General features: G+C 36.7%; 1 protein-coding gene across 1 annotated transcript in view; it reads left to right on the top strand.

Moving 5' to 3' along the window:
* The window catches only part of OTOGL (otogelin like), a 100,606-nt gene that overhangs the window by 73,463 nt on the left and 9,413 nt on the right, over positions 1-17,730 (top strand). Inside the window, exons 40-55 of the mRNA XM_068931286.1 lie at positions 1,129-1,152; positions 1,276-1,368; positions 2,040-2,229; positions 4,367-4,581; positions 6,478-6,619; positions 6,953-7,138; positions 8,904-9,116; positions 10,052-10,156; positions 10,464-10,571; positions 11,092-11,193; positions 11,943-12,047; positions 12,136-12,176; positions 13,107-13,170; positions 14,112-14,290; positions 14,901-15,005; positions 15,802-15,921. Coding sequence (XP_068787387.1) covers positions 1,129-1,152; positions 1,276-1,368; positions 2,040-2,229; positions 4,367-4,581; positions 6,478-6,619; positions 6,953-7,138; positions 8,904-9,116; positions 10,052-10,156; positions 10,464-10,571; positions 11,092-11,193; positions 11,943-12,047; positions 12,136-12,176; positions 13,107-13,170; positions 14,112-14,290; positions 14,901-15,005; positions 15,802-15,921 — 1,992 coding nt within the window. The remainder of the gene's footprint in view (positions 1-1,128; positions 1,153-1,275; positions 1,369-2,039; positions 2,230-4,366; positions 4,582-6,477; positions 6,620-6,952; positions 7,139-8,903; positions 9,117-10,051; positions 10,157-10,463; positions 10,572-11,091; positions 11,194-11,942; positions 12,048-12,135; positions 12,177-13,106; positions 13,171-14,111; positions 14,291-14,900; positions 15,006-15,801; positions 15,922-17,730) is intronic.

Below are 17,730 nucleotides of genomic sequence, written 5' to 3' on the forward strand. Positions count from 1 at the left end.
CCACTAATTGTATTCTGACATCCCTTATAACTTCTGCACCTGCATGTCTTCTTCAGGACTCCCCACTCACAAATCTTGGTACTCTACAGTATTGCCAAAATACTGAAAGATTGTGAACGGTCACAGAAGTCTTTTGTAGTTATTTTAGGAAGGTGTTATGAGTTTGGGGTTAGCGTGATGAGCTGTTCTTTGGAGTTGTCTATCTCTCTGCATTGCTGATAGAGAGGATCCAAATAATTTTTTAGTTTGCCAATTTAGTTGAGGTCAATCTCATCCTTAGGGTGTCTAGGTACAGTTCCTTTGCACTGTCCGTAGTCTGATTTTATTCAGCCCTGTACAGCTGGCTTGTATTTCCATCTTTGGTGTGTGGCAAAACATGAAGTTCCTCATCAGAAACCTCATAAGGTTTCTTTCCTTCCCATCCCTCTTTGTTGTCTTATCTAATCCCACTAATACATTCTGGGCAACCATACACTTATTTTAAGTCCTGAGTACTATAATGTTTTAGAGGATTTTTTTTGTTTTAACTGCTCTCTTTTCACTGATTCTTGATTGCAGCCTAAGGGTGTGATTGCAGCTGACACAGGCAGATGAGTTTTAGAAGTCTCTGGTTGTAGTTCTTTGGTTTTCTGAAAGGGATTTGAAGCGTATGCTGAAACCCGTGTTGCTGGTTACAAGTTGCTGTCAGTGTTAAAGCTGATTAGTTGAAAACCTGCTGAGGCATGGTCTATACAGGCTGCAATTACACCTGTGGAAATATGTCGTGGTAAAATGGCAGTTTTATCAAGGTTAAGGCCAGGGGATTATCTTGCCATGACCACTGTATTTTTTATTCAGCTTGTGTAGGTCGTTGTGTTGCCTTTTCTGTATAATTTTCTACAAAACCCCCTTGATTTAAATCCTTAGCAAGTAAAGCAAGGTCTCTAAAAATAGTTCATAAAACTGTGCACCCCATTAGCTAAGAAATGTGTATTTTTTATTATTTAAAAGGAATGTATTCAATTAGTTTAGTTGACAAGCTGATTGTAGAAGAACTTTCAAAAATAAAAATAAGTCAACTTGTCCTAGCCAAATAAGTATGCTAATGATTGTCATTGCGCTTCTAATCTACTTTTTAATGTTTTCCAGAGTGCAAATTCAATAAGAAAACTAGTGAGTATTTTTTTTTTTTAAGAATTATAAAATGCATTAATATTACACATATTGAAAAATTACCCTATAGCACTCTTCACTGCTAATTAAAAAATAAAACTTGTTTGTCACTTTTCTTTCAAGATTCCCCCTGCAAGCACTTCAGGGCTCTGTTTTAAGAAATTAAATGTAACAACACCTACATATAAATTACTTATCAACCGCTTGGCAAGAAGGGTAAGTATATATCACCAGTGTATAGCACGTGTACATTTAAAAGATAGCTGGCGAGCTATTATGTGGTGAAATACAGTAGATGAGATTTATAATGAATGCAGTATAGGAATAAGATTATTTCTGCAGTTCAGGTTTCCAGTGATTCATGATATGCTAGAAGAAAATAAATTCTGATCTCGTACTTCACTTACATGCCATTTATACAATGTGGCACGTCAAAGTTTTCTGAGATTTTAAGAAGCTGCAAAAGGCATTTATATTTGAGACTCTGTTTCCAGATAGCCCAGCAGAGAAGAGAAATGTGTCAAGGGGTGATAAAAATGTAATCTGTCATTCCTGCTAGTCAATAACAGGTCGGAATAGGTAACATTAAAGAATTGGAATGAGTTTCCTTTTGTATCAGATGATATGTGATTAATAAGATTTATTATTTCCTTAATTAGAAAATATTTCTGTATCAGTATTTTTTCTCATACCTTCTTCATTTGCAGTTATAGGAAGTGGCAACTGACAGGAAGGTCCATGATTTAAGCACAATGACTACTGTTATTGCGTGTGGCAGAGGCTGTAAAAGCAAAGTACAAACTCTTTTTGCTCTAAGATGTAAAGAAGTACAAAATACGTCTCTGCAATACTGTTTTTATCCCTAAAATGCATTTGGTTTGTTTTAGGTAGTAGTGGATTCTGTAATTCAGTTATTACCATTTTCAAAACAAGGACTGAGTATTCAGGATACTGGTGCAATGTATGTCATCAATACCCCAGCTGGTATTAGCATCAAGTGGGCTCATGTTACGGGCATCATAGATATACAGTATGGATTGCACTCCAACACGTCAGTGAAGACAGAAGGACTTTGTGGTGAGGTTATGGTGCCAGTTAATTTTTGTTCATATTTAATCATTTCTCATTTAAAAGTTGCACCTCCCTTTTGTACATGTGCTTTGTTGTCCTTGTACCTCTCTCTGAGACTCCAATTAACCATACTTACAACCCGATTTCAGGTGGGCTTGTGAAATTCTGTTAATTACCATTAATGAATTCATAATTCTGTTTGAAAGCTTGCTAAAAAGAAGTAGATTTCAGAGCAAGTAATGATCAATGCATTTTATTTAATTAACTTAAAACAATATACTCATCTCTGCTGGCATTTAAAAATATTGTTGAAGTCTGGTAAAGAAAAGAGCCAAATGAAGAATTGTCTGCTGAAGAAGTTGAGGTAGTGACAGTGTATTTCAATGATTGTGGGAGAAGGGAGTAATTGTGGGATGTTAGCAGCGGCAGCTATTACAAATACTGGTAAAAGGTGTGTCTAGGGAAGGGTTTGAGTCACCTGAGAATGGTGAATCAAAACCCAGACCTATTAAGGTTACAGCTAGGATCCAAAAGTGTGGCCAGGGTGTCTCAGAATTCAATTACGATGATAATAAATTTATATTGTTTCAAGCTTCCCTAATAACCTCTTTGTAATTCTGCCAGTATGAATTTTAGGAAAAGTGTAAGCAGGTATTTTAGGGTAATTTTAATTCTATCATAAATATTCCTCATTTTCTGGTGCCATGTAATTTAACTCTATCTACCCCATATTTAACTGGAAGATGAACTTTTAAAGTATTTCAAACTGCTTTTAGTTTTAAAAGCGAACAAAATAATTGAGAGATGGTTTAAATATCCATTCTAAGCAAATGAAGAACTTAAAATCAATTGCTAAATTCTGCTAGAACAAAAGGAAAATTCTCCTAAATTCAGCAAGAGCAGGGGAATGCTGGCCCTAGCACACATTGAATCATTTTCCAGTATCATGCCATCTTCTTTATGGGTGTTGCAAGGGACTGGGATGAGATGGGGTCAACACTGGGAAGGATTATAGAATATTTATTCTTCATGCCATGAAAAGACAGAAAGAGGAAGAATCTGTAGTCAATACCAATTTCTAGCACTGAACAGTGTTACTCGTATTCTGCAGTGAAGTCTGAAGCCTGATTTAGCACTTCTTTTCTATTTGTCTCTGCCGTTTGTTCCTTCCTGGCATTTTCCTATCCTCGCCCTCTTAAACTGGAAAAACTGTGGGAATGTATGGAAAAATTGACTTTATTTTTGAAGCCGTATTGATTTTGCGATTCTGCAGTGTAGCCCTACAAATTCTAGTGGCAGCACAGTTGGTGAAGTGGCACTGGGACCACAAGAAGCAGAAGTGTTAAGAATGCTGGAAAGCAGTGCTACTATAAAATGCTTTTTATCATGCAATCACAATCTCCTACATTTCTTCACTCTATTATTCCCTAGTCTATTATGAAAATTAAAATTTCAGCATTTTATTATTTACTTTTGCTATGTGTTTTTAGGAGGTATGTATTCATATTGATGAATTTGTGAATTCACACAGTAATGAATTCAGGTAGCCAAATGGATGTCAGGCATTTGGGGGGAATTTTTTTGAGAGCTTCTGCATTAAGAAATTGAGTAAGAAAATTACTTCCAGTAAAGAAAACAATTTGTCCATCGAAAGACTCCTTTGACAAGTTCTTGCATTTAGAATGTTCCAATAAAAGTTTCAATAATTTGTCGGACCATCAGCACCTCATGCCCATGATGTGCAGCTAATTTGAACGCCATCTACATTTCCTCCCATGGAGTCAGCTGCTATTCGGTATAAAGATGTCAGAATCTGGTGCCATGCAGGTGAATTTGCCACGCTCAATGGCCTATTTTCTTAACAATTTTTCTTAAAAGGTAATTGATTCCTGGGAAAGGTATTATTGCTTGAAGCGTACGATCTGCCTTTTTTGCTGTCATTGAGCTGACAATTAAAATTGTGCGTAGAAAGTTGGAACCACAGTGGACAGAGAGCTGCATTCAGTTATAAATTCAGATGACTAAGTCTCACAAGTGAATTTGATGCAATATTAGTCTTACCTTATCAAGCACGCTTTTCCTTCCCAAAGAAAGTAATATGCCATGTTTATTTGCTCTTTGAATGCGATACTCTTGTCTTTAGGGGTGTGCAATGGAGACCCTATTGATGACCTGAAAATGCAAAACAGGACCATAATTACAAATATGGAGGAAATTGAAGTGTTCATTAAGAGTTGGGAAATTGAAAAATCGGTTGATGTAACAACCAGGAGGCCAGTAAGAGATTGTAATGAGGACAACTGCACATACTGTATGGAGCTGTTAAGCAGAAGCATTTTCATCCCTTGTCACAAGAAAGTGAGTATAAAAACCAGAGAAATTCCAGGTGCCAACTGAATAAAAGATGTATAGTTAAGAAAAGAGAGAGGCATATTTTTTACATTGTGCTTATTTTCCTGAGTTGACAACTGGATGGGTGGATTTAATGCTTTTGTCATTTGCCCATTATAACTAATAATTCTTTAGGTGATGCTATGTGCAAAGACACACCTATCTATATGAATCACTATGCTACTATGCCATTTCTGAAAGTGTTGGGTAGGCAAAGCTCAAAGGAGACACCAGAGCACCATTGCAACACAAACGCATTCCGAAGAGTTATGTTTAATAAATGCTTGAGACAGGCAACAAAAAATGAAAGCCTAATGCTTCTGCTGCACACCGCAATAACTCAAGCAGTCTGAGACTGCTCAGAAACTAACTAACTGAGGCTAATGAAATTTCCCGTTAAACAAATTTTATGTAGTCACTATTATTTTGGCAATTTGCTAACATTTCTTACAGAAATAATTTATTTTTGGAAACTGTACTTCTAATGGGGATGTAGTTCGAACATACAGGCTACCACCAGAGGTTGCTAGTGAAACGCAGCGACTTTCAGAAGAAGGAAATGAGAAAGCCCAAAATCTCTGAGGACCCACTTACATCCTACTTCATTCAAAATAAAAAGAATTGATTGCACAAGTGGCACTTTCTTTCTTAGAGGTGGAAGTGTCCAGATTCCTAATTCAATTTTTACTGTTCTGCCTTTCCGCCCTTGATTTGCTTACTCTGCCTTAGCATGCAGTTTTCATCACAGACAAATGCTGCTAAAGGTATTACAGGCAGCTGAGGTCCTTTCTTCAGACTTGCAAGATCTTCCCTCATTTTGCCCAATTAGAAAAAAAATGGAGAGAATTCTTAAAAGAAAGGGTTAAAGAGAAATTAAAAAAAAAAAAAAAAGTTTAATAGATATCTGCCACAGAAACTTAATGGGGAACACCTGTGGTAAACAATTTGGAATCAAGAAGGGAGAACAGTGTCAACAGCTGTATGCTTTTCATAACTGTTTTAATGTTTCTCAGTTTAAAATAACTTGAAGTGAATCTGAACAGTCAGAATTCTTACTTCATATAGTTTGCAGGAGAACTCGCATAGCCTCAGATGCAATGTAGAATGCACCTTTTCCTGGTTTATAGCGAAATCTGACATAGTATCAAAATTTGCTTGCGCTTGGTTCGTCCACGATGAAGTTTATTTTCCTTCGTGTACGTGAAGGTGGCAGAGCCAGAATGCATGGAGCCTCTTGTGTGCTTCACAGATGTGAAGCAACTGGGCAAGGATAGGTGGATAGGTAACAGAACCGTCAGTGTAATGAACTTTAGGACGGAAGAGAGTGACTGCTTGAAGATTTCCTGAAAACAGAAGGAAAGCAAGGCTGCTGCACAACAGAGGACAGGCAGAATAAATCAAATGTTTTCTTTTCCACTTTTTTATAAGCTTATGCAAAGAAAAACAACAGAAATGATATAGGTTGGAGCACCTGCATGTCAACTGAGTAACATAGGCACTCAGGTCCTCTAGACACAGCAGCAGAGTACTCTGCAGTAATGTATTCACAGCTGGATAATTTGTGGAAGATATAGCAGCAATGTTTCAGATTGTTGATTTTTAGCTGACAGAACTGTATTGCAAGGGTTCTTGCCATTAGCACAGCAGTCTCATTAGGACTATGTTTTGTGCCTACTAACGAGCATACAAAATTGAGGCAGTTTAAGTTTTATAGAATGAAAGTTCTGAAGAATTGGTATTTTTCCCTTTACAGATTACTTGTGATTTCTTTCCCCTGCAGCTGTGTTATTTCTTGTAACTAAAGTTTAATTTTAATTACAGAAAGCTCTAACTTGTTAATTCTCAATTACAATGTGTTCCTAGGTTTCGCCACAGGAGTTTTGTGAGAAGATGTGGATCAACAGTACTTATTTTTGGAATTATGAGTGTGATGCACTTTCTGCGTATGTGGCTTTGTGCAACAAGCATAACATCTGCATTAAATGGAGGACACCTGATTACTGTTGTAAGCTGATAGCAATGTTCCGTATCCCACTGTGGCTTTATACCACTGCAGTGTTTACTGAGGAGTAAAAAAAATAGTTCTTTCTATCATTATTGAAAGTATGTCACAACATTAGTAAGTCAAGAGTACAAGTTTTTAAAATGTATTGCTTAAGTTGAAGTGTAATGGATCCATTTAAATCTTTATTTAATGCATTGCTTGCCTAAGGTATTGTTAAAAATATAAATGTATGCTTTTTCTGGTGAACGCATTTGTTCTTACTACCTGTTTATCCAATGAAATGATAAAAGAATGAAGGTATCACTTAATTTCCTCTGTTTTTATGACTTGCAGCATTGAGTTGTCCTAATGGCAAGGAATACCAGCCTTGTGTGCAACCCTGTGAAGCCAAGACATGCTTGAATAAGTGGTTCTATGAAGATTCTCCCTGTTCCTATTTAAGAGAAGATTGTGTGTGTAAAAATGGGACTGTTCTACATAGAACAGACTCTGATCTCTGTATACCAGAAGAAAAATGCGGTAAGTGCAGCAGGCAAGCATTGTTTTGCAGATATGCTAGTATTAACCACAGATCAGTATAAATGATGTGTAATTTCTGTGTCAGTCCTCAGTAAGTGTGACTCTGAAGTTACCTTCTACAGAGTCTAGCTTTTATCTCAAGCCGTATCAGTTTGTGCTTTCGCTTCACTTGGATTCAAGTGCTGACGCAATCGTGTTGGGAAAAATGATGGCCATTCTTCTGCAGTTCCAAGACTTTCTCTCTTTTGTAGGGTACTTGGGAAGGAACAGAATGGATAGGTTCTTACCTCTGCATTCACTGATTGTGTTCACCTATAGCGAAGCACGTTTGCATTTGTTTTTTTAAGGGCTATCTTCTTTTCTTGGATTCCTTGATAGTTTTCTAGACCTTTCCCCAGTAAACCGTTGAGTTCTTGATTGCAAATCTCTGTATGAGGGCAAGGTAACATTTCTTGATCACTCAGAAGCTAAAACTATCATACAAGGCGCCAACATATTTCTTAATGTTAACTGCCACTCTTTATTATACTTGTTATCTGATGAATTGTTTCCATACTTAATACAAGGTGTAAACTTTGTAAGTTTCAGTAGTTTGGGTCCTCGCTACTGAGTTGACTGCTTGCAGAATTACTATTGGGAGAGATGAAATTAACAAAAACTGGAGCAGAATAACATGAGAATAAATGCCTCTGGAATTGGTTCAGGAAGTACGTTGAGGTTGGTCAGGCTAAGCTGTCGCAGAAGATGAATTTCAATGAGAGAGTTTTTCAGTCCCCAGAGAACCTGGAGAGTAGATGTGAGAATATACAATTAAGATGACAGAAAAGTTAACTGTAAGCATCCCTGTATAAATAGAGGGTGCTTTAGCTGAATTAGCTGATATACTTGGAATCAGAGTCCGTCAGAAAAATTCCAGCAAAGCATTTTTCAGGAGAGTCGGCCAGAATGTCAGAGCATTTTGCCACTCTCTTTTACAGAAGCTATCGAAGCTTTGGGGATTCCAGGTTGGAAAAAGACCAAAATTTTGCATAATGATTCTGAGTGAAGTGTAATTCCATGCATCTGCATAGCTCTAGTAATAGTCATTCAGGATGTCTACAACCAGATCTTTCCAATAAATTGATACTGCTAGCTCCAAACAATACACAAAGCGAGCGGGATTTTTTTTTTGTGGCTAATATGTTTAAGGTGCAGACGAGGCTGGGGCAGAGGGACGCTAGTAAATGTTGAATGGTAGTATTTGAACTTATCTACTCTTCTATTTGCAACTTGCATTTACTAAAGTTAATGCCGTAATCATTTTGCCCAACTTTTGACTTCTATTAAGATAAAAATCTCTCCCTGGATGTATTTTATCTCTGTATTGACTATACAAAATGGTTAGCTTAGATTTCAAAATTGCTTTGCTTACTTTCTTGAGGAAGTTTAAGAAGGAAGTGTCTGATCCCAGCACCATTGGGCCCCAGTCACTGACTCCTTAGTGCTAGAGATAAAGAGGAAGTTGGTGTAGAAAACTGTGACACGTCATTTGGAGAATGGCAGCTATATTCTGCACCAGCTAGAGTTAGTGGAATAGTTCCATTAAACAAATATCTTTTCAGTGATTCAAATTCAGGCATGTTTTAAGAAATAAAGCAGATCAGTGATAATCTACTTTATAATATTTTATGCAGTAAGGCTATCCAGATGACAGACTAATTTATACTTGCTTGCAGGAAATTCTGTACTGTTTTCTTGCCTAAGGGATGTGATGTTTTTCTCTCAGCATGTACAGATAACAAAGGACAACCTCGCTCTGCTGGGGAGATTTGGAGTGGGTCCACGAGAGGCTGCTGTATGTACAACTGTTTGGAAAATGGAAGTGTTATTGCTGTGGAACCTGAATGCAATGAGGATCTACCACCAGTTTGTGAAAGAGAAGGGGAAGTTATTGTCCATATCATTGAAGAGAGGGCTTGCTGTCCAAAGAAAGTCTGTGGTATGTACCTAGCCACACACATTTGCGGTAACAGAAGTATAAGGTAAACGCCTGACATTCAACACGTTGATCTACAGACAGGGCTCAAGGTAACATTTTTTCAGAAGTGATTTTTAGGTACTTGTGGCTGGTTGGCAGTATTTCAGCAAAGCAGGCTGTTTTCTGGGGAGGCAGGATGGTCTTTTTATTTTTGTAAGAACTGACTCACTGTAATCAAAACTTTTTTCTTAGAAGTCCACTCATGTAACAAAACTTCTGTTAAGAGTGAACAGCTTTTGAGTGGAATTTCAAAAGAAATGGAGAAGCGTTCCATCATAGAAGTAACTTGGCAATTGAGGCAGTCATCAGAGCCTATTTCTATTTCTTTTTTAGTGATTTGGTGTTAGTTGAAGTATCCTCTGACCTACTGCTGTTTCCCAGAAAATAGCATTCTGTCAGCTGATCACTGAAGCATCAATTTCTCTAGCCATGGTTCTTAGCCAAAGAAATATGCTTTTTGCTCCTAAAATGTTGAGCAAAAGGTGCTTGTTTCTTAATAATATATTCAGAGAAAAAGAGGACAAATGGTCCGGCTAACCTGGTGCTTTTGCTCATTAGTTACTTACCTGTAACTGAGACTGTGTTGTCTGTTTGTTTAAGGGATATTTTCACAGCAACATTTCAGCTGGCTTCATGTGTAGGAGGAAGGGCAAGTAAACATCTGATTAAGGAGACATATAACTGTGCTTGCACGGTGTTGCATGAAAGAATATATACAAGCTCTGGGCTGAGCTAGGAGGTCTACATGATGATGTGCAGTGTACTGTAAGCTGACTTGGACTGCTGTTAGTTTGTTGATCTCTGTGCTAGATGGTATAAATATCTTGAGGTGCAGGACTTGTGTTTGTTTGAATAAGTCATAATAATGCTTTTTTTTTTTTTTTTAAATCCCATAGAATGTAACATGTCATTGTGTGAGGCCATTATTCCAACATGCAAAACCAATGAAAAACTGGTTGTAGGCTACCATGCCCTGTCCTGCTGTCCACAGTACCGGTGTGGTAAGGGAAATACAAAAACACAGTTAAGGGGTCATTTTCCACACCTATATTATCTGTTGTGAGAAAGTCTGCCTTACAAGTTGTTTTCATTCTTAACACAATGGAACATTGTAAATGGCACCAGGCAATGTTATATATTTTTCACATTCTCCAATAATTGTATTTTTGCTTCATGTCATTTTTGATTTGCAGTCAATTTTAAGGGTTTTTTTGACTAAGAAAAAGTTAGCAAGACTATCTTTTCTTTATCTTTTTAGTATGAGTTCTGTGACTCTTTTTAAAATACTGATTATTTTATATCTTACAGAATGTGATCCTACAGTTTGTTTCAATGCTTCCCAGCTGGAGTGCAGAGAAGATCAGTTTATTGTTGAAGCAAAACAGGAAGATCTTTGTTGTTTCTCTTATCTCTGCGGTAAGAAGCCTTTAATATTTTTGCAGGTAACTGAGGAATGGTTAGGTATTTACAAAACTAGTCTATAGTTGTAAAGTTAATTCTTTAGCCAAGAATTCTTGGAGCTGTTAGCGGGACTTTATACAGGTCAGGCTGTCTAGTGCGTCAATTTTCTTGGTTTTTGAATCTTTTAATTCTGACATCGTTTTTAACATCATACTTGAACTGCAAGATAAAAATTAACAGACATTGCTCTTCATAGTAGAGTTATGTGATCAGTGCTTTAAGTGTGCTGTGTCATGGATCACAGCTGAGCTTCGGTTTTTCTTTACCAACAAGCTAGCTGTTATTGAGTGTAAGTTCTGACACTTACATGCGCATGCTTTATAAACTACTGCTTTATAAATGTTTTTCTATTTGAATGTCAGTCCATTAAAGTTCTGTTTTCCCAGCTTGTGATAAAACTTGTATTATATAAAACTCAAATGTGCTAACTTTCTCACATCTAAAACTTTGGAAATGTCTGATTCTTTTAATTTAGTTTGTGAATCCTGTGTCGAGCCTGTTCCCTTGTGTAATGAAGGAGAAATTCTCACTGTAGACCATAACACTATACATTATTGTTGTCCTCAGTACTACTGTGGTGAGTGTAACTGTTATCAGTTCAGTAGTATTCAGTAGTAAAAATGACAGGAAATATGTGTATGGAGATTTTTTTGATTCAGCATTTAGGGTAGGCTTCAGTTAGAGATTAAGAGATCTAAATTAGAGTGTCTACGTTTGAGCTGGGTTCAAAGCTCTTGGTACAGTCAATGGTGGTCTTAACTAGTGTAGTCAGCGGAGTCTGGAGAGCTATTTAGTTCACCAGATAGTAGCTACTTTCAGGGTGATCTAAATATAGATATCTTAAATCTAGAGCTGAATCCCATCCTCTGTATGTGGATGTGAAGTTGTTCATATATGTCCATATATTAAAAATCTCTCTAATAAAATGTACAATTTGTATATTGCCATACCTCTGTGGCTCCATTCATGAGTGTTTGAACACTTTCTTAGTATTGTTAACTTTTAGGGGAAAGACTAGACCAAGGATTTCAAATACTACTGGTGTTGGCTACTATTCAAACACTAAGCAGCCAAAAAAATATTTGCAGTGTGACACAGTCACTTTTCTGGTGTTATAAAACACAGAAATTGTGCTATATGTTCTTGAGTAATGTCTTAAGCATAACTGCTTAAGAAACACAGTATTTTTCCAACATAGGTTGTTAGAAAAACATCATTATTATTTAGAACAGTTTATCAAGGGCAATACAAGCAATTTCAAAGGAAATTTGTCTGAGTAAATTTTGATTTTTTTGATTAAATTTTTGTCTTTCCTCTCTCATTTAGTTTGTGATGAAAACCTTTGTTCTGAGCCTCCTATAAACTGCACAGGTGACATGACACTTGTGAAGGAAAAAATACCTGGGCAGTGTTGTCCAGAATGGCATTGTGGTAATTATTATTTTATTCTTTAGTTACTGCTGTTAAGAAAAGCTCAGAATTAGCTAATTGATTAACATGCTTTTGTTTTTATCCTCAGAATGTAGCTGTGAAAACAATACTATGCTAACTTGTAAATTGGTAAGAACTTTCCCTTAGATATTTTTCTTAATAGCTTCCAGCATTCTTACAGCTCCTTTCCATTCTTTGCTTCAATTAGTTCTAAAAGGGTAACAAGGCTGAGCATGGACAGGCTGGAACTCCACCTTCCAGTCCCCAGCTCAAGCATGTAACTCCATCCCTTGAGGAAATTACACTTTGTATGTTTTAAGATGACAAAAGAAGAGAAACAATGTAATATTATTTTGTTCAGTGATGACTAGAACTAATGTACTGGAGGGGTGAGCTTTATGATCTTTTGTATCTTCTGGAGAAATGTTTTAATTTGTTAATCATTTAAGCTCCTTTTTAGAATAACTTAGCGTTGTTAAATGATTTAGCAGATACGAGAAGTCATAAATATTTTGCTGCTTACATATTCTCTCATGTTTTAAAAATAGGGACTGTGATCTGGAAAATTATGATGATTGAATGTTCAAACTCCTATTATTACCACAGTGAGAAGAGCTGCCTCCCTATCAAAAAACTGTGCTTTGCCTTTCTCTTCTGGTTATATGAAGGTTACATAATGTAAAGTGTAAACAGGAGTTGCAAATTTGAATAATTTTTACTTACCTTTTGGAAGAAAGTTTCATAGAAAGCAGTATTTTGCCAATATGATTATTACTGAAAAAACTTTGTATCTTAGTAAAACATTACTGTTTAGCCACTCTGCTGTTTATATTCGTTCCTAGATAAAATGAAACGCTTGTTCGTGTTTAGAGATAAATACATTGAGTAACTTTGAAGCTGTTAGTGTTTCCTGAATACGCTGCAATTTTTCTCTTTTATGAAAGCCAGGGTGGAAGTGATAAAAGCAATACTGTACATTTTTAGAGTACAGTCTCTCTTGTTAAGCATTGCAGTTAGTCATGCATGACTTAAAAAACTCCTTTATCTTTTTATATTCAGGGAGAAGTTCAAAAAATTGATAGTAATGTTTCCAGTGCTTGTGGATGCACTCACTACATTTGTGGTAACTTTTTCATATTAATATCTATTTTGTTTTGTTTTTTAGAAAAAAGGGTGTGCAAAGAACACAGAAGTAGGGCCGTAATCACCTTCTCAAATTTAAACCCTCTTTTTATGGGTGTCTACCTAGTTACGCAGTTATGCTCTTTTCTGAATGCAATCATGGGGCGTAGGAGTGTGTTAGGACTGCCCATGCTTTTGGAATCAGGTGCAGTCTCTCTGGCAAAAGGCAGCTATGAAGCAGGCTCTGAAACTTAGTGTGAGCGCTTCTAGTCCACTATTGAGCAGTAAGGAGGTGATACCTAACAACAGAAAAATAGACTTTGTATCTATCTGGCATGAGGGTAACTGCCCAGCTTTAAGATTAGAACTCTGCTCCCTTCCCTCACTCTGTTGCCCTGTGTAATCTAGATTTCAGCCTTGCTGCGCTCAGGAGTGCTGGAGGCATACTGCAGTGCTGACTGGAGCCCAGTATGCTAAACTGACTCTGTGAGCAAAGCACAAAGCTGCAACACAACTAGAGTATTTTAATGTCTCACAATCAGTTACAGGAATAATATTTTAACTGGCAGGAAGGCTACCTTTTGTGGTGTGGCGAGTAATACATATAAAGAAATTAGCCCAATGTAAACAGTATTAGTTTTTTAATAGTATTAATTTAGACGCTATTTTTTGAAAAAAGAACAACAGATATTTTTCACATCCATATGAGGAAAGTTATCAATTTTATCCAGTCATACATTTTGTAGCATTTTCTTACGCTGAATTATATCCCCCCAACCCCCCAATGTGATAATTAAAAACATAAACCAATCAAGTATAAAACCTGGAAAATTTTTGCAGAGCATAGGACGTTGCCCTACTTTTTTCTTCATTATGATTCTGTTGATTTGCTTAATGAAAATTTTTTTCCTCTGGTGACGCTTTTTTTTCTTTCGGTGTTAGAAAAGGATGATGTGTGCATCTTCCAAGACATGACTGTACTGAATCCTGGACAATCGGTGATTCAGTATTTAGATGGAGACCTTTGTTACACTGCACACTGTTTGCGAGAAAAAGATCAGAACACAGGATACAATGCCATGCATTTTGCAATGGTCAACTGTTCCCAGCAATGTGAAGCTGTGAGTATTCTTAAAATACAGGAATGTTGTAATGTGTGAGCAAAATTTCACAATGAAGATAAAAATTGCTGTGAAGTTTTCTGCCAGTCCAGTTTGTTTCAGCAACAATTTGAGAACTCAAGAGTGATAACATATATCTTTTGTGTCTCCAACCTTATTTTAGGAGAGGTAATTTTTAGTAACATATGTAGACATATCCAAATTAGTCTTTATCTGGATATCTATATACAGATATCTAAATACAGTGGCAGGCACTGCACTGAATATACAGTTATTGGGGTCAGTGGTGTCTGGTTACTCCTGCTTCACTTCCACCGGGATTTCAGACTAATTAGGATGATGTCCACTGAATTTAGGTTCCATCAGACTGAGCAACCCTGAAAGTTGTCAACTGGATTGCTGCCTGGGCTTAAGGTGGCCTTTAGATTTCTCAAGTCTAGAATTAGTGAGCCTTAGGCAGATGATGTCCCTTCATGATGTATCTGCACATATGTATATACATACACACACACACTTCTACATGTATGTTGTTTCTCTTAGTATGTTTAGTTGAATGTTTAGTTCATTTACTGTATGTTTGAAAAAATGCTTTTTTTTGCTCTCTTACTAGCATCAAATATATGTTCCTTCCTCCAGTCACCATACTTGCTGTGGTACCTGCAAAAATGTGTCCTGTTCTTTTCCTATGGAGAATGGAACATTAATTGTGCATGAAGTAAGTGCCTCTGGACAGGGATAGAAAATAACTATAACGATATGATAAACACAGTTGTGTAGCAGTCTTTTTTTAGCTGACGCACAGTACTATGAGTCTTGCTTCATATCTCCTTATTTTTGATAACGCATTTACAGACTACTTATGGTCAGTGGTATAACGGGAAAAATGTGTAGTTTTTTATAGAAATGCCATTTCACGGTAGGTGAATACCTTATTTCACTTTATTGGTTATAGTATATTCCACGAATATATGTGACTGCCGTCATTTACCTAAGGCAGGATGTGCTCCAGGAGCAGGACCATATGCTGTGACTTAGAGGAGCTGGGAGCACTTTCATACTTCTGCATCCGTATCAGGACTCCCATGTCCCCCTCTTTGCAGGGCTGCTTTTCTTCCTATTCTGGTTGCTACAGAAAGGAAGGGTGCATGCTGAAGCACAGGGTTCAGGATCCTGAGGGTGCATTCCCGCAGCCACATCTAAGGAAATTTAGATGGGGCCGTAACTTGGTTCATGCTTGCTATTGCTTTGGGGGAAAAATAAACTATCAGACCCTCTCATGAGCACAGCGTGCTCGGCAGTGTGCTGGACAACAGAGCCTTGGCTCCGTGGAGAAGTAGCTGATAGGGAGAAAAAGGTCCTTCCCTTTGCTGCGTGTAGGTGGTGGGCAACAGTTTCCACTCACTTCAGTAGATACTACAGCATGAAAGCACCACTTTTACATACCTACAGGGTTTTGAGAAATAGGTGAAGTGTTCTGACTTTCCTGACAATGATTCTGCTTGTATATTCAGGAAGGAAGCACCTGGAGCTCCAACTGCACAAACTACAAGTGTGCAAAGACTGCTGCAGGGGCTATGATACTGGGGTCTAGTGTTGTCTGTCCCCCTTTTAATGACACTGAGTGTACAAAGGTTTGTACTTTGGGTGAGGTGAGTAACAGTAACTGGTCTACCAGTATGGAATTTGGCCTACACCTGAAAACACACACATACCTCATGCACTGAAAAAAAAAAAAAAAAAAAGAAAAAAGTGGTAAGTAGAAACATGTAAATTAACAATTTACAACTTGTTTTATATTTTTCAGTTTAGATTTTGAATAACGAAATATCTATGAGGAGTTTGGAAGTTTCTTTTGGGCCTAAATAATGATTGCTTTTAAAATATTGTTGAATTTGAATTGTGCTTGAGATTCCACTACCTAAAGCGCCAATCATGTCTTCAGTTCTGAATACTTTGCCAAGTTGGTAGTGCCCATACTTTAAATAAATGGAATGAAGTGGTTTAGAACTGTTGCATATTAATGTGAGCTATATTAAAAATTCCTTAAGCTGTGTGAAGAGTAGAAAGATGACAGAGTGCATATAAACCTTATTATCTCTTAAAGTAAACTTTTATATGGACATAGCAAAAAGTATGTATCATACATGAAGGGCTATCTGCCAACATCATATATCTGTATCATGAATCTAAAAAGTTAAATTTGGCTTATTGGTATAAACTAGTTCTAAGAATCTGGATGCTTCACATACATTGCCTATTTGTTTCCAGTTTTAACTTGAATTTAGTACTTTTCTAACTTTACAATATTTTTCATAATTCTAGTTCTGGCACTTGTATACTACATATAGTATACTATATTTATAGTATAAGCTATAAATAATAATAAAATAAATGTGTAGAGAGGCTGAGTATCATCTCTTTTGACTACAGATTATAAATTTAGCAGAAGTCCTATTGCATTTGTTTAAAAAAAATCCTTATTTCTTCCGATCTTAAATAAGGCATTCTATCCAAAATTAATACCTGTTCTACTTTGACTTTATGCTTGAATTTCTTCCTTGTAACCCTTTTGTCACTTTCTGTTAGAATCTTACCTTAATAATAATAATCAAGATTTTAAAGAATGGAACCTTAAAATTAACTTCCTGGGTCTGTCTGACCTACTTTTAAGAGATGCCAGGTGTAGATTTGAGCTGGTAGCTAAGGAGAAGGCTCTTCTAACAGTCAGCTCAGGATCACTGATCATCCTAATATGGATTTAAGGGGCTGAGTTTAAGTGTTCATTTAAGAGTTCTTGAATAACTTATTCAGCATTTTTTCTGTAATGAGCTAAAAATGCCTAATAGGATGGAAGCCTAAAAAATGTATTTTGTTTGTTGTCACCATAAGAGTGCTATTTTTATTCGATGGCCTGTTTGATATGCAGTTCTGGGTTATACACTAAAATTGAGGGTGCATTTCTTGCTTGCACTCATTCCAACAGATGGCAGGTACTCTCTTGCTGGCTGTCTCTCACTTGCTCAGTCGTGCTCTCTTAATTTAAAAAGGACATTTTCTTCATTTTGATATATTGTTGCTTCCTTGGTTAAAAGCAGCTTTAGAAGAAAGCGTGGCAAAGATTATTATTGTTTTCAGAAGAACAACAGAGCACATCAGTGGGCCTGAAATTCTGCAGTTAATACTCTTTTTCAAAAGTGTATCTAGGTATAATGTTGTAAAGAGCTACCTGTAAGTTACTAATTACATCGTTGGCCAAAGTACATGTATGAAATTTTAAAATATCCTAACAAATCTCAGTGCTGGGGAAATAGATGGTAGCAGATGGTATTAAAAAATGCTTATAGAAACTAAGTGGCTGATTCAAAGGAGACTGGATCAAATAAGCAATGATAAGTTCATTTTCAATTTGAAAGTCTTTAAAGAGTTTGTGAACCAAACCT

The sequence above is a fragment of the Struthio camelus genome, chromosome 1, assembly GCF_040807025.1.
Source record: "Struthio camelus isolate bStrCam1 chromosome 1, bStrCam1.hap1, whole genome shotgun sequence".
NCBI classification, from domain to species: domain Eukaryota; kingdom Metazoa; phylum Chordata; class Aves; order Struthioniformes; family Struthionidae; genus Struthio; species Struthio camelus.